This window comes from Vidua macroura, chromosome 35 (assembly GCF_024509145.1).
Source record: "Vidua macroura isolate BioBank_ID:100142 chromosome 35, ASM2450914v1, whole genome shotgun sequence".
NCBI classification, from domain to species: domain Eukaryota; kingdom Metazoa; phylum Chordata; class Aves; order Passeriformes; family Viduidae; genus Vidua; species Vidua macroura.
The window spans coordinates 502419-518158 of record NC_071605.1 but is presented as its reverse complement, the minus strand read 5'-3'; the positions used below and the strand labels follow the sequence as shown (position 1 = coordinate 518158).

General features: G+C 69.1%; 1 protein-coding gene across 4 annotated transcripts in view; it reads left to right on the top strand.

The window, feature by feature from the left end:
* Positions 1 to 15740, top strand: part of DNMT3A (DNA methyltransferase 3 alpha) — a 46512-nt gene that overhangs the window by 21963 nt on the left and 8809 nt on the right. For 2 of the 4 annotated variants that reach the window (XM_054002063.1, XM_054002059.1), the window contains exons 4-14: positions 624 to 948; positions 4725 to 4771; positions 6383 to 6529; positions 11849 to 12064; positions 12164 to 12322; positions 12400 to 12507; positions 13000 to 13156; positions 13323 to 13475; positions 13694 to 13738; positions 14486 to 14565; positions 14669 to 14781. In XM_054002063.1, coding sequence (XP_053858038.1) covers positions 624 to 948; positions 4725 to 4771; positions 6383 to 6529; positions 11849 to 12064; positions 12164 to 12322; positions 12400 to 12507; positions 13000 to 13156; positions 13323 to 13475; positions 13694 to 13738; positions 14486 to 14565; positions 14669 to 14781 — 1550 coding nt within the window. The remainder of the gene's footprint in view (positions 1 to 623; positions 949 to 4724; positions 4772 to 6382; positions 6530 to 11848; positions 12065 to 12163; positions 12323 to 12399; positions 12508 to 12999; positions 13157 to 13322; positions 13476 to 13693; positions 13739 to 14485; positions 14566 to 14668; positions 14782 to 15740) is intronic. The other 2 variants (XM_054002061.1, XM_054002062.1) reach the window with 2 other exon arrangements.

Genomic DNA, 15740 nt, shown 5'->3' with positions numbered 1-15740 from the left:
CGGTGCCATGTCCCCGTGTCTTGCTCCTGAGGGTGCCACGTCCCTGTGTCCTGCTCCTGAGGGTGCCACGTCCCTGTGTCCTGCTCCTGAGGGTGCCACGTCCCCGTGTCCTGCTCCTGAGGGTGCCACGGTGCTGTATCCCAGTCCAAAAGGTGCCGTGTCCTTGTGTCCTGGTCCCGACTGTTCTGTGGCTCCATGTCCTGATCCTCACGGTGTGCCACCTTTTGTTACGGTCCGGAGGATGTCACGGCATTTTGTCACTGTCCCAAAGGTATCTTGTCACTCTGTCCTGGTCCTGAGGGTGCGGTGACATCGTCTCATGGTCTGAGGGTGTTGCTGTAACGTGTCCTGGCCCTGAGGCCATGGAAATGTGTCCCGGTCCGTGAGGATGTCACACGCACGGTGTGCCCCGGTCCCGAGAGCGCCCTGCTCCTCAGGGTGACACAGCAGCGTGTCCTGGTCACGAGGGTGTCACATCCACGTGTCCCGGCCCTGCTGCGACACCGCGTCCTGCTGCCAAGGCTCCAGGGCAAGCAGCAGCAGCCGTCACACGCGGGCCCGGGGCTTTTCAGGGTACCGAGCCCCCGTGGCAGCACCGAGCGCAGCCCTTCCCCTCCTCCCAGCAGGCGGAAAGCAGCGACACCCCCAAAGACACCGCGGCCGTCCCCAAGTGCCCCCCGCCGTGCCCGGAGGCCAGTCCCGCCGAGCCGCTGCCCAACGGGGACGTGGAGGGCGACGCGGAGGAGGCCGGGGCCAGCCCCAAGGGCGGCCGGCCCGAGGAGGACGAGACGGAGAGCCTGGCGGACGGAGAGACGGGCCGGGCGCTGGAGAACGGCCGCTGCACCCCCAAGGAGGGCCTGGACGCCCCGGGCGATGAGGGTGAGCTGGCCCCTTCCGACCCCCAGAAGAAACGCGGGAGGAGGAAACTCCTGGAGGCCACAGAGAAAAGTAAGAGCTCAGCCCCGGGGGGCTCCCCGCTCCAGGGGCCCGGCCCCCCTGGGACCCCCGGCCCCCCAGAGACCTCCAGCCCCAGAGACCCCTGACCCCAGGGACCCCTGATCCTCAGAGACCTCCAGCCCCAGAGACCCCTGACCCCAGGGACCCCTGATCCTCAGAGACCCCTGACCCCCAGAGATCCCCGGTCCCAGAGACCACTGACCCCCAGAGACCCCTGACCCCCAGAGACCCCCAGCCCCAAAGACGTCCGGCCCCCCAGGGATCCCTGGTCCCAGAGACCACCGACCCTCAGGGACCCCTGATCCTCAGAGACCCTTGACCCCCAGAGATCCCCGGTCCCAGAGACCACTGACCCCCAGAGACCCCCGGCCCCCAGAGACCCCTGACCCCCAGAAAACTCCAGCCCCAGAGACCCCTGACCCCCAGAGAACCCTGGTCCCCAGGGACCCCTGATCCTCAGAGACCCCTGACCCTCAGAGACCCCTGACCCCCAGAAACCTCCAGCCCCAGAGACCCCTGACCCCAGGGACCCCTGATCCTCAGAGACCCCTGACCCCCCTAGAGACCCCTGACCCCCAGAGACCCCCAGCCCCAGAGACCCCTGACCCCCAGGAACCCCCAGCCCCAGGGACCCCTGGCCACCAGGGATCCCCACTCCTGTAGAGACCCCTGACCCCCCCTAGAGACCCCTGACCCCCAGAGACCCCCAGCCCCAAAGGACCCCGGCCCCTCAGATACCCCTGACCCCCAGGGACCCCTGACCCTCAGAGACCCCTGACCCCCAGGGACCCCCGCTCCCCTAGAGACCCCTGACCCCCCCTAGAGACCCCTGACCCCCAGAGACCCCCGGTCCCAGAGACCACCGACCCCCAGAGACCCCTGACCCCAAAGAGACCCCTGACCCCCCAGAGACCCCTGACCCTCAGGGACCCCTGGTCCCAGAGACCACCGACACCCAGAGACCCCTGACCCCCAGGGACCCCTGGCTCTGCTGTCCCCCTCCATGAGGGCTCTGGGCTGGGCAGCGCTGCCGCAGGAGGAGGAGGAGGAGGAGGAGGAGGAGGAGGAAGGGCTGAGCCCCTCCATGCCATGCAGGATTTGGGGTGGGGGGGGACAATCCCCACGTGCTCATCCCGTCCCCCATCATCGCCTTTCCTGACAGCAGCAACAGGGACTGGGCTCCTGGTGCTCGGTGCCCCGCGGTGCCAGCCCATCCCTGTGCACCTGTGGCACCTCCCTGGCACCCGCGGCAGCCCTGCCCGTGCTGGGGGCCACGGTGCCCAGGAGGTGCTGGCCTCCGGGGACAGGCAGGGCACAGGGACCAGCGCCATGCTGAGGGGTCAGTGCCGGCTGTACCCGGCTGGGGCACGGGGGGTCCCGGGGCATTTCTGGGGCCGTGTCAGGGGGGACAGGGACAAGCTGGGGACAGCCCGCCGAGCAGCCTGTGATGCTGCAGGGCTGGAGCGCCTGTGCCGGGGTAAGGCTGAGGGAGCTGCGGGTGCTGAGCCCGGAGCAGAGCGGGCCCCGGGGATCGCGGGTGTGACAGCGGCAGGGAGGGCTCTGCAGGTGTCTCAGCGCTCCCGGGGACAGGAGCAGAGGCCAGGCTGGACCCCACACGGTCCCTCTGCACCTCGGGACAGCCTTCTCAGCGTTCCCAGCTCTGGCACTTGGGCCGTCCTGACTGGAATCATCACAGAGACTGACCGGCCAGCCATGCCAGCCAGTGCTGAGCAGGGAGGGATGGATGGACAGAGCAGCTGGGACGGAGCTGGAAGAGGCAGGAGTGGCTGGGGCAAGCAGGAATAGAGCTGGCAGAGGCAGGAATGGAGGTGGAAGGGGCTGGGATGGAGGTGGAAGAGGCAGGCATGGCTGGGGCAGGCAGGGATGGAGCTGGCAGAGGCAGGGATGGAAGTGGAAGAAGCTGGGATGGAGGTGCAAGAAGCTGGGATGGCTGGGGCAGACAGGGATGGCTGGGGCAGGCAGGGACGGAGCTGGAAGAGGCTGGGATGGAGTTGGAAGAGGCAGGCATGGCTGGGGCAGGCAGGGACGGCTGGGGCAGGCAGAGATGGAGCTGGCAGAGGCAGGGATGGAGGTGCAAGAAGCTGGAATGGCTGGGGCAGGCAGGGATGGAGCTGGAAGAGGCACGGACAGAGCTGGGGCAGGCAGGGACGGAGCTGAGGCAGGCAGGGACGGAGCTGGCAGAGGCAGGGATGGAGGTGGAAGAAGCTGGAATGGCTGGGGCAGGCAGGGATGGAGCTGGAAGAGGCAGGCATGGAGCTGGCAGAGGCAGGGATGGAGCTGGGGTAGGCAGGGATGGAGCTGGAAGAGGCAGGCATGGCTGGGGCAGGCAGGGACGGGGCTGGCAGAGGCACGGACAGAGCTGGCAGAGGCAGGGAGGGAGGTGGAAGAAGCTGGGATGACTGGGGCAGGCAGGGATGGAGCTGGAAGAGGCAGGCATGGCTGGGGCAGGCAGGGATGGCTGGGGCAGGCAGGGATGGCTGGGGCAGGCAGGGATGGAGCTGGCAGAGGCACGGACAGGGCTGGCAGAGGCACGGACAGGGCTGGCAGAGGCACGGACAGGGCTGGCAGAGGCACGGACAGGGCTGGCAGAGGCACGGACAGGGCTGGCAGAGGCAGGCATGGCGGGATGGATGCGCGGATGAGCCGCACGCTGCAGATGCTGCCGCAGTCACGAGGCGCAGCCGCGGGAGCGCCGCAGCCGCGGCGGGGGGAGCGGGGAGCGCGGCGGCTGGGGCGGGCCCCGGGCAGCCCGAGGGCAGCCGGACCCGGCTGCGGGTGCGGGGACGGCCGGCTGCGGTGTCCCAGCGGTCCCGGGGGCCCGGGGCGGCCGTCCCTTCCTCCCGCCCGCCCGCACGGAGCCGTTTCCAGCGCTCCGGCCGTGCCCGGGCCGGGGTCACCGGCACCTTCCAGCGCCGGGCTCGGCTCCTGCCGGGGTCCCGTGCCTGGGATGAGCCACGGGAAATGCCCGCTTCAGTCAGTGCCCCGCAGTCTGACCAGTCCCGGTGACAGAGGGGGGACCAGCATCTCAGAACAGGCCAGGCCCTCTCTCCCGTGCCTCAGTTTCCCCACCTGAGATCCCTGTGGGTGAGGATGGGGTGCCTGGGCACACCTGGAGTGCACACACGCTCTGCTCCCCGGCGTCCCAAGGTGTCCCCCAGCGTCCTGCAGCGTGCCACGCTGTCCTGCGATGTCCCCCCTTGTTCCCCCCGTGTCCCCTGGTGCCCCCCAGCACTCCGAGCACAGCTCTGGGCTGCTCTCCACCTCAGGGGCTCCAGCTGCCGCGGGGGGGCTGGATCCCCGTGTGCCAGGGGTAACCATCCCGGTGTCACACGGGGCTGGGGCCACCCCGGGCTCCGTGCCAGGGTGGCCAGTGGCCAGCAGGCAGGGCCAGGTGCTGAGGGAGCCCCCCCCGCACTCAGCAGTGCCCCGCTCCCCCCGGCGCTTCTCACCCCCCGAAACACTCGGGGATATTTTTAGCCGCTTTCCTGGCAGCGCCTCGGCAGACCCGCGGCGCGGATGTGCCGAGAGCACAGGAAGCAGCGGGGCTGCGCCGCTTCCCCTGCCCGCCGGGGGGGTCACTGCCCCGGACCCCCAAACCCGGCCGGGGCAGGAGCAGCGCCCGCCCGGGACCCGCGCCCGGTGCTGGGTGGGCTCCGGACGGGCCGGGTGGGCCCCGTGGAGTCCCCGGTGGGCCCCAGCGCCCCGCGCCCACGCCGGCTGACGGCCGCTCTCTGTTCCGTGCGCAGGCAAGGACGAGAAGGAGGAAAACAACTTCGACACGCTGAAAATGGAGGCAAGTACGGCCTGGGGCTGGATCCTGCCAGGCTGTGCCCGGGAGATGGGCAGAGCCCACCCCGGGAGATGGGCACAGCACACCCCAGGAGATGGGCAGAGCCCCACAGCCACCCCAGGGGATGGGCACAGCACACCCCAGGAGATGGGAACAGCCCCACAGCCACCCCAAGAGATGGGCAGAGCCCACCCCAGGAGATGGGCACAGCCCCACGCCCACCCCAGGAGATGGGCAGAGCCCCACAGCCACCCCAGGGGATGGGCACAGCCCCACAGCCACCCCAGGAGATGGGCAGAGCCCACCCCAAGAGATGGGAACAGCCCACCCCAGGAGATGGGCACAGCCCCACGCCCACCCCGGGAGATGGGAACAGCCCCACAGCCACCCCAAGAGATGGGCAGAGCCCCACGCCCACCCCAGGAGATGGGCAGAGCCCACCCCAGGAGATGGGAACAGCCCCACGCCCACCCCAGGAGATGGGAACAGCCCCACAGCCACCCCAAGAGATGGGCAGAGCCCCACAGCTACCCCAGGAGATGGGCAGAGCCCACCCCAGGAGATGGGCACGGCCCCACAGCCACCCCAAGAGATGGGCAGAGCCCCACGCCCACCCCAGGAGATGGGCAGAGCCCACCCCAGGAGATGGGCACGGCCCCACAGCCACCCCAAGAGATGGGCAGAGCCCCACGCCCACCCCAGGAGATGGGCAGAGTCCACCCCAGGAGACGGGCATGGCCCCACAGCCACCCCAAGAGATGGGCACAGCACACCCCAAGAGATGGGAACAGCCCCACAGCCACCCCAGGAGATGGGCAGAGCCCACCCCAGGAGATGGGCACAGCCCCACAGCCACCCCAGGAGATGGGCAGAGCCCACCCCAGGAGACAGGCACGGCCCCACAGCCCACCACGGCCTCCTCGTGCCCACAGGCACCATCTCTCCCTGCTCCCTGGGCACCGGTGGCCGTGGGGGAGCAGCAGGGCCCACATCCCCACAGGACGGGGGTCCTGGGCTCCCATGGCACGACACAGCCAGGCACGGGGCAGCTCTGGCTGCTGTGTGGGCACCAGGTGGCACCAGGATGTGCCGGGTCAGTGCCCCCCTCCATCCCTCCACGAGGGATGGTGCCTGCCCAGGCTGACCCCTCGCCTCCCCTCGGTTCCCTCTGGGCACAGCGCGTTGGATCTGTTTGGGGGGGGTCCGTGCCTGGATGGTGCCGGTGGTGCCCACCAAGGTGCAGCTGGGTGTGCTCTGATGCCATGGCATCCAGGTCATTGAATCCCAGACTGCTGGAAGGGGCCTCAAAGCTCATCCATGGCCAGGGACACCATCCGCTAGACCAAGCTGCTCCACGCCATGCCCACTCTGCCCTGGGACACTCCCACAGCGTCTCTGAGCACCCTGTGCCAGGGCGTCACCACCCCACGGGGAAGAACTTCTCCCCAGTATCGAATCTCTGGCCGCCAGGTCCCGCTGCACACGTGGGCCAGGCCCCGTTCCCGTGCCCACGTGAGCCCAGGCAGGCAGTGCCCGCCTTGCCCGTGTGCCCCCCGCAGCCCCCCGAGGCCGGGCCGCGGCCGGTGGCCTGACCCCGCTGTCTGTCTGTGGCAGGGCTCGCGCGGGCGGCTCCGCGGCGGGCTGGGCTGGGAGTCGAGCCTGCGGCAGCGGCCGATGCAGCGGCACACCTTCCAGGCCGGGGACCCCTACTACATCAGCAAGAGGAAGCGGGACGAGTGGCTGGCACGCTGGAAGCGGGAGGTGAGGGCGGGCACCGCGTGGCCACTGAGCCCCGAGGCTCCCGTGGCATCGGTGGGCGGCTCAGAGCCCGGGCCCGGGCTGGCCGGGCACACGGGGGGCGGTCGGGGCGCGCGGGGCCGTGCCCCGGGGCTGCTGGAAAGGGTGCTCGTGCTGCTGGTGGCACCTGAGCCTGGCGCCGTGGCTCCTTGCCCCTGTGGCCCCGGGGCCGCCCTCTCTCGGGGCGGCCGGCCCGTCCTTCTCCCGCGGGATGTGCTGCCCGTTCCTGACCCTTCCTGCCCCTTCCTGCCCCTTCCTGCCCCTTCCTGCCCATTCCTGATCGTTCCTGCCCCTACCTGTCCCTTCCTGTCCCTTCCTGCCCCTTCCTTGCCCGTTCCTGTCCCTTCCTGCCCCTTCCTGTCCCTTCCTGCCCGTTCCTGCCCATTCCTGATCGTTCCTGCCCCTTCCTGCCCGTTCCTGCCCCTTCCTGCCCCTTCCTGCCCCTTCCTGCCCCTTCCTGTCCCTTCCTGCCTTTTCCTGCCCCTTCCTGCCCGTTCCTGCCCCTTCCTGCCCCTTCCTGCCCATTCCTGCCCCTTCCTGCCCCTTCCTGCCCCTTCCTGCCCCTTCCTGTCCCTTCCTGCCCCTTCCTGCCCGTTCCTGCCCCTTCCTGCCCCTTCCTGCCCCTTCCTGTCCCTTCCTGCCTGTTCCTGTCCCTTCCTGCCCGTTCCTGCCCCTTTCCTGCCCCTTCCTGCCCCTTCCTGCCCATTCCTGCCCCTTCCTGCCCCTTCCTGCCCCTTCCTGTCCCTTCCTGCCTTTTCCTGCCCCTTCCTGCCCGTTCCTGCCCCTTCCTGCCCCTTCCTGCCCCTTCCTGCCCCTTCCTGCCCTGTCCTGCCCCTTCCTGCCCCTTCCTGCTCCTTCCTGCCCGTTCCTGTCCGTTCCTGCCCCTTCCTGCCCCTTCCTGCCCCTTCCTGCCCGTTCCTGCCCCTTCCTGCCCTGTCCTGCCCCTTCCTGCCCCTTCCTGCCCGTTCCTGCCCGTTCCTGCCCCTTCCTGCCCGTTCCTGCCCCTTCCTGCCCCTTCCTGCCCATTCCTGCCCCTTCCTGCCCCTTCCTGCCCGTTCCTGCCGGTTTCCTGAGGTCACCCCCTCTGTGCCACCCCCGCCCATGTCCCACTCTGGGGACACTCCTGACCGTCTGTCTCAGCTGGGGTCACCAACCCTGCTGCCGTGGGCACAGGGACAACCCAGCCCCCTCCAGCCTGCCCTCCTCTTCCTCACCCCTCAGCCTCTGATGGTGCAGCTGGCATGGGGACAGGGACATCCAGGGGCAGTGCAGTGACACCGATGTGGGGACAGGGACACCTGGGGTCAGTGCAGTGACACGGACACAGGGACACTCAGGATCAGGGTCAGTGCAGTGACATGGATATGGGGACAGGGACATCCAGGGTCAGTGCAGTGACACCGATTTGGGGACACGGACATCCAGGGTCAGTGCAGTGACATGGACACCTGGGGCCAGTGCAGGGACAAGGACACTCAGGGTCAATGCAGTGACACAGATTTGGGGACAGGGACACCCAGGGTCAGTGCAGTGACACAGATTTGAGGACAGGGACATCCAGGGTCAGTGCAGTGATATGGACACAGGGACACTCAGGATCAGGGTCAGTGCAGTGACATGGACATGGGGACAGGGACACCCGGGGTCAGTGCAGTGACAGGGACACTCAGTTTCAGGGTCAGTGCAGTGACAGGGACATGGGGACAGGGACACTCGGGGTCAGTGCAGTGACAGGGACACAGGGACACCCAGGGCAGGCGCTGTCCCTGTCACGCCCGCACTGGGAGCCCTTAGGCTGGGACCCCCCGCCAGTGCCAGCTGTGGAGCTGGGGATGGAGACGGGACCGTGGGGTTGGGATGGAGCTGAAGGGAATGGGGATGGGGATGAAGGAGGGAATGGGGTGGGGATGGGGCAGGAGCAGGGCTGGGGATGGGATGGGATGGGATGGGATGGGATGGGATGGGATGGGATGGGATGGGGATGGAATAGGGATGGAATAGGGATGGGGATGGGGATGGAATGGGGATGGGATGGGGATGGGAATGGGAATGGGGATGGGGATGGGGATGGGATGGGGATGGGGATGGGATGGGGATGGAATAGGGATGGAATAGGGATGGAATAGGGATGGGATGGGGATGGGGATGGGATGGGGATGGGGACAGGGATGGGGATGGGGATGGGGATGGGGATGGGATGGGATGGGGATGGGATGGGGATGGGATGGGGATGGAATAGGGATGGGAATGGGGATGGGGATGGGGATGAAGGAGGGAATGGGGTGGGGATGGGGCAGGAGCAGGGCTGGGGATGGGATGGGATGGGATGGGATGGGATGGGATGGGATGGGATCAGGGGATGGGATGGGATGGGGTGGGATGGGATGGGATGGGATCAGGGGATGGGATGGGATCAGGGGATGGGATGGGATGGGGTGGGATGGGATGGGATCAGGGGATGGGATGGGATCAGGGGATGGGATGGGGTGGGATGGAATAGGGATGGGATGGGGATGGGGATGGGGTCGGGGATGGGGATGGGGATGGGAATGGGGATGGGGATGGGATGGGGATGGAATAGGGATGGGAATGGGGATGGGGATGGGATGGGGATGGAATAGGGATGGAATAGGGATGGGGATGGGATGGGGATGGGATGGGGATGGAATAGGGATGGGAATGGGGATGGGGATGGGGATAGAATGGGGGTGGGATGGAATGGGGGTGGTGATGGGGCTGAGGATGAGGCTGAGGATGAGGCTGTGGGGGTGGGGGTGGGGTGGACAGGGCTGCCGGAGCTGCCGGTGGCCCCAGGGCAGGGAGCGCTGGGGACAATTGTCCAGCGGGGATATCCAGACGATGTCCCTTAACGACCGGCGATGGGACATTTCCTGTCCCCCCCGGGCAGAGCGGGGCCCCCAGCACTGGGGGGGGGGGGGGGGGACACGAGGTCCTGCTGCGACCCTGCCCCAGGACACTCGGGGTGTCACCTACCCCGTGTCCTTTAGCCCAGGGCCACTCGTGCCCCCAAACATCGCAGGTCCCCAAAGCCCGAGGCAGGCTGGAAGAAGCGGGGTGTCCCTGCTGCCACCCCATTGTCACCGGGGGGGGGCACGGAGAGGGTGATGTCACCCCATTGTCACCCGGAGAGCACCCTGAGGGTGGCCTTGTGCCACCGCAGTGCTCAGGGTCCCCTGCGGACCCCCCTGGTCCCGGGATGAGGCGGTGGCCCGGGGACCCCCGAGCAGGGGGTGGCAGGGCGGGGGTCCCGCTGCCCCCCCCCCCGGGGTGACACCACCCCCCCTTTGCACACAGGGGGGTCCCGGAGGCACCACGCCGTGGGACCCCCGGGACACCGGGGACACCGTGGGACCCCCGGGACACCGGGGACAGCAGGGACAGTGGGGACAGCAGGGACAGTGGGGACACGGGGACAGCAGGGCTGGCAGGGCAGGCGGGGGCAGGGCCTGTCCTGGGGTGCAGAGACCCCGAGCGTGTCCCGTCCGTACCGGGCCGAACCGGGACAGCGGGACAGTGCCAGCCCCGCACCAGTGCCTGTACTGGGCTGAACTGGGCAGTGTGACCTCAGACCAGTGCCCGTACTGGGCTGAACTGGGCAGTGTGACCTCAGACCAGTGCCCGTACTGGGCTGAACTGGGCAGTGTGACCTCAGACCAGTGACCACACCGGGCTGAACCGGGCAGTGTGACCGTACTGGGCTGAACTGGGCAGTGTGACCTCAGACCAGTGCCCGTACTGGGCTGAACTGGGCAGTGTGACCTCAGACCAGTGCCCGTACTGGGCTGAACTGGGCAGTGTGACCTCAGACCAGTGCCCGTACTGGGCTGAACTGGGCAGTGTGACCTCAGACCAGTGACTGTACTGGGCTGAACTGGGCAGTGTGACCTCAGACCAGTGACCACACCGGGCTGAACCGGGCAGTGTGACCGTACTGGGCTGAACTGGGCAGTGTGACCGCACCGGGCTGAACTGGGCAGTGTGACCTCAGACCAGTGACTGTACTGGGCTGAACTGGGCAGTGTGAGCACACCGGGCTGAACCGGGCAGTGTGTCCGTACCGGGCTGAACCGGGCAGTGTGACCGCACCGGGCTGAACCGGGCAGTGTGACCGCAGACCGGTGTCCATCCTGCCCCCGCCCCGTCCCCAGCCGGTGGCACTGGGGACACTGGTGCGGGGGCGGGGGCGGCTCCAGCCGTGCGGGGCGAGGCCCCCGGGGCGCCGCCGCCCCCGCCCCGTCCCGGCGCTCCGCACAAAGGCCGGGGGGCCGCGGCCCCGGGACAAAAGGCGGCGGCGGCGGCCCCGCGGCGTGAGGCGCTGCCCAGCCCGGACCGGAGCACGGCCGCGGGCCCGTGAGTACCGGGAGGGACGGGCCGGGACCGGGGCACCGGCGGGACGGCGGGGCTGGGGCGAGAAGCACCGGGAGCGGGACTGGGGCCAGCCCGGGAGGACACCGGGCGAGCGGCACCGGGCCGGGCAGCTCGGGGCCGTTCGGTTCCGTGCCGGCGGTCCGCTCGGCTTCTTTCGGTTCCGCTCGGCTTCGTTCGGTCCCGCTCGGAACCGTTCGGTTCCGCTCGGGACCGCTCGGCTCCGTCCCGGAGGCCGCTCGGGTGTCTTCGCTCCCGTGGGCTGCGCTCGGTTCCGCTCGGTTCTCCTGGAACCTTTCGGTGCCGCCCGGTGCCTTCGGTTCCGCTCCGTTCCCTCCGGGCCCGGCCCGGCCGCCGCTCGGGTCCCTTCGGCTCCTCTCGGTTCTGCTCGGGTGTTTTCGGTTCCGTTCGGTTCCACTCGGGCCCTTTCGGTTCCCCTTCGGTTCCGGTCCGGCCCGTGCCCCCCGCGCGCCCCCCGCGCGCCCCCCGCCGCAGCCAACCAGCCGGGCCGGGAGGCACCACGTGACCCGGAGCCCAGACAAAGGGCCGCCGGGCTGACCCGCACCGGCCCGGCCGGCTCCGCGCGTTCCGGCTCCGCGCGTTCCGCCCCGGCCGGGCCCGGCCGCTCCCCGCGGGTACGGCACCGGCACCGGCAGCGGCAGCACCGCGGGCCGGAGCGCCCGGGCCGCGCGGGGAGATCCCGCCGGGGCCGGAGGGATGGAAGGGGGGGGACCCGGACACGGCGGCATGGACGGGGATGAGCACAGAGGGTACCGGGATGCGCTCGGGGGGGGTCACGGCACGGGCCTCGGGACAGATCCCGGGGCTCAGCAGCGGGAAACTGAGGCACGGGAGCCGGCCCCCGGGCCGGTGCCATGCCCCGCGGCGTCCCCGCAGGCGGAGAAGAAGGCCAAGGTGATCGCCGTGATGAACGTGGTGGAGGAGCCGGCGCGGGCCGAGGCGCAGAAGGAGGAGGAGGCCAGCCCGCCGCCCGGGCCGCAGCAGCCCACCGACCCCGCCTCGCCCAGCGTGGCCACCACGCCCGAGCCCGCCGTGGCCGAGGCGGGCGACAAGAACGCCTCCAAGTCGGCCGACGACGAGCCCGAGTACGAGGTGAGCGCCGGGCCGGGCCGGGCGGAGCGGGGCCGGGCCGGGCGGAGCGGGGCCGGGCCCGGGGCCCGTGAGCCGCGCTGAGCCCCGCGCTGCCCGCAGGACGGGCGCGGCTTCGGCATCGGCGAGCTGGTGTGGGGCAAGCTGCGCGGCTTCTCCTGGTGGCCCGGCCGCATCGTGTCCTGGTGGATGACCGGCCGCAGCCGCGCCGCCGAGGGCACCCGCTGGGTCATGTGGTTCGGCGACGGCAAGTTCTCGGTGGTAAGTGGCGAGCCCGCGGCCGCGGCGGCGGCGGCCGTCCTCCCTCCGGTGTCGCCACGGCCGCCTCCTGTCCCCAGGTGTGCGTGGAGAAGCTGCTGCCCCTGAGCTCCTTCGCCAGCGCCTTCCACCAGGCCACCTACAACAAGCAGCCCATGTACCGCAAGGCCATCTACGAGGTGCTGCAGGTGAGGGGACACTGCCGAGAGATGGGGGGGACACTGCCGGGACATGGGGGGGACACTGCCGGGACATGGGGGGGACACTGCCGAGAGATGGGGGGGGACACTGCTGAGACATGGGGGACACTGCCGAGAGATGGGGGACACTGCCGAGACGTGGGGGACACTGCTGAGACGTGGGGGACACTGCCTGGACATGGGGTGACACTGCTGAGCCATGGGGTGACACTGCTTGGACATTGGGGGACACTGCTGAGCCATGGGGTGACACTGCCTGGACATGGGTGACACTGCTGAGCCATGGGGTGACACTGCCTGGACATGGGGGACACTGCTGAGCCATGGGTGACACTGCCTGGACATGGGGGACACTGCTTGGATCCTGCCTTTGGGGGTCTCGTACGGCGCTGGTGCCCCCGAGGCTGGGGTCTGGGCAGGGCAGGAGCAGCCGCAGGATGGGGACCCCGTGTGGGGTGGGTGACACCTGCACCCCCACAGGTGGCCAGCAGCCGGGCCGGGAAGATCTTCCCCGCGTGCCCCGAGAACGACGAGACGGACACGTCCAAGGTGGTGGAGATCCAGAACAAGCAGATGATCGAGTGGGCCCTGGGCGGCTTCCAGCCCTCGGGCCCCAAGGGGCTGGAGCCCCCCGAAGGTCAGCGGGGCTGGGTACTGGGGACGCTCCCGGGGGACACTGGCCATCATCTCGGGTGGCACGGGCCCGGCAGGGAGGTGCTGGGGGGCTGGGACCCTGCTGGGGGGACCGTGGTGATGTGACCCGCCGGGGGGGGGACGCCACTGATGACAGCACTGACCCGCAGAGGAGCGCAACCCCTACAAAGAAGTTTACACGGAGATGTGGGTGGAACCCGAAGCAGCCGCCTACGCACCGCCCCCACCCGCCAAAAAACCCCGGAAAAGCACAACCCAGGAGAAGCCCAAGGTCAAGGAGATCATCGACGAGCGCACCCGAGGTACCGGGGCTGCTACCGGGGCTGCCACCGGGGCTGGCCGTGCCCCCGTGCCCGCCGCTCCTCCCTCGGGGCTCGCTTCGGCCGTGCTCCCTGCGGGGCGGGGGACAAGAGCTGCTCCAGGCCGGGCCCCCTTCTCCCCCCGGCTCCTCCCTGCCGGGGGGGTCCCTCCCTGCACCCCCCTGGCCGGGGCAGCCCCCCTGACCGCGCTGTTCCCCCAGAGCGGCTGGTCTACGAGGTGCGGCAGAAGTGCAGGAACATCGAGGGTGAGCGCGGCGCTGCGGGCGGGCTGGGCTCCGTGCCCCAGGGCACGGGGGCACACAGGGCTGTGGGGCGGCAAGGCCAGGCCTGTCCCACCCCTGGGCCTGGCGGGCAGAGGGACAGCAGCTGGGACGTGGCAGTGGCCCACCCTGGGTGGTGGCAGGGACCCCCCAGGACACTGCCCGGGGCTGGAGGGCAGAGGGACTCGTGCTGCTGCTCCCAGGGCTGGTCCCAGCTCTGGTGGGACCCCAGCATGGGGTGAGTGTGTCCTGGGGACTGCAGGACAGGGCTGGGGTGTTCCCATGCCAGGGTGGAGTGCCAGGGCAATGATTGGGGTGTCCCCATGCCAGGGTGGGGTGCCAGGAAGTTGGCTTGGGGTGTCCCCACGCCGGGCTGGGGTGCCAGGGCAATGGTTGGGGTGTCCCCACGCTGGGCTGGGGTGCCAGGGTGATGGGTTACGGTGTCCCCACGCTGGGCTGGGGTGCCAGGGCAATGGTTGGGGTGTCCCCATGCCAGGGTGGAGTGCCAGGGAGAATGGCTCAGGGTGTCCCCTCGCTGGGGTGGGGTGCCAGGGCGATGGCCACACCAGGCTGGGGTGCCAGGGCGATGGTTGGGGTGTCTGCATGATGGGGTGGAGTGCCAGGGCAATGGGTCAGGGTGTCCCCACGCCGGGCTGGGGTGCCAGGGCAATGGGTCACGGTGTTCCCATGCCAGGGTGGGGTGCCAGGGCAATGTCTCCCCTTCTCCCCCAGACATCTGCATCTCCTGCGGGAGCCTCAACGTGACCCTGGAGCACCCTCTGTTCATCGGGGGGATGTGCCAAAACTGCAAGGTACGGCCTGGGGCACGGCCTGGGGGGCTCACAGGGTGTGCCCCACCCCGTGGCGGGGTCCCCAGCGTGCCCAGGCCCGCAGTGACGCCCCGGCTGTCCCCAGAACTGCTTCCTGGAGTGCGCGTACCAGTACGACGACGACGGCTACCAGTCCTACTGCACCATCTGCTGCGGTGGCCGCGAGGTCCTCATGTGTGGCAACAACAACTGCTGCAGGTGCCACGGGGCTGGGGGTGCCACGGGGCTGGGGGTGCCACGGGGCTGGGCTGGAACCAGCCAGCTTCCTCTGGGGCCCCACTCCTGTCCGGCGTGAGGCTGGGCAAGTTTGGTGTTGCCACGTTCCTGCTTTTGGTGATGCCAGTCCTGGTGTGGGACTGGGGAGTTTTGGTGACGTCCCAGTCTCAGTAAGGGACTGAGAAGGTTTGGTGATGCCACGGTCTTGGCACGGAGTTCAGCCGGTCGTGGTTTGGGGCTGGGATGTTTTGGCAGTGCTGTGGTCTGTGGCACTGGAGCAGGCGGGTATGGTGATGCCAGGGAGGTTCTGGTGATGCCAGGGTGGTTCTGGTGATGCCAGGGTGGTTCTGGTGGTGCCAGGGAGGTTCTGGTGGTGCCACTGTCCCCGTGTCAGGCTTTGATGTCCCAGTCTGGGTAGGGTATGGTGATGCCACAGTCCCACCATGGTCCTGTGTGAGACTGGGAGGTTCTGGTGATGCCAAGTCCTGGCATGGGAATTCGGTGATGCCATTAAGGAAATGACCCAGTCTGAGCATTCCTGAGCCTCCTGGGCTGTCACACTGCCAGTGCCAGACACTGTCACTGCTGTGGCCAGAGCCCCGTGGCTGCAGTGGCCCAGTGGCCCAGCTGGGCTCCCCACGGCCCCACGCCCAGTCAGACCCTGCTTCCCCACTGGCTCCAGCCCAGCTTGCCAATGGCAGAGTCTCAGATGTCTTGTTCAGTAAAGCCATTTATTCGTGGCACAGAAATACGAGCACAGCCCGAGCTGGTGCCTCTGAGGAGGGATCCCAACTAAAGAACCCCTCGGTTTTGTCCCCTCAGTGTCCCCCTCTGCACTGTTCCTCCAGAGTCCTCAGCTCCTGTGCACGCACCTGGCTGGCAGGCAGCTCTCTTGATCTCCTTTGTTATGTTATCCCAACCCCTGCTGGGTCTGCCCATTC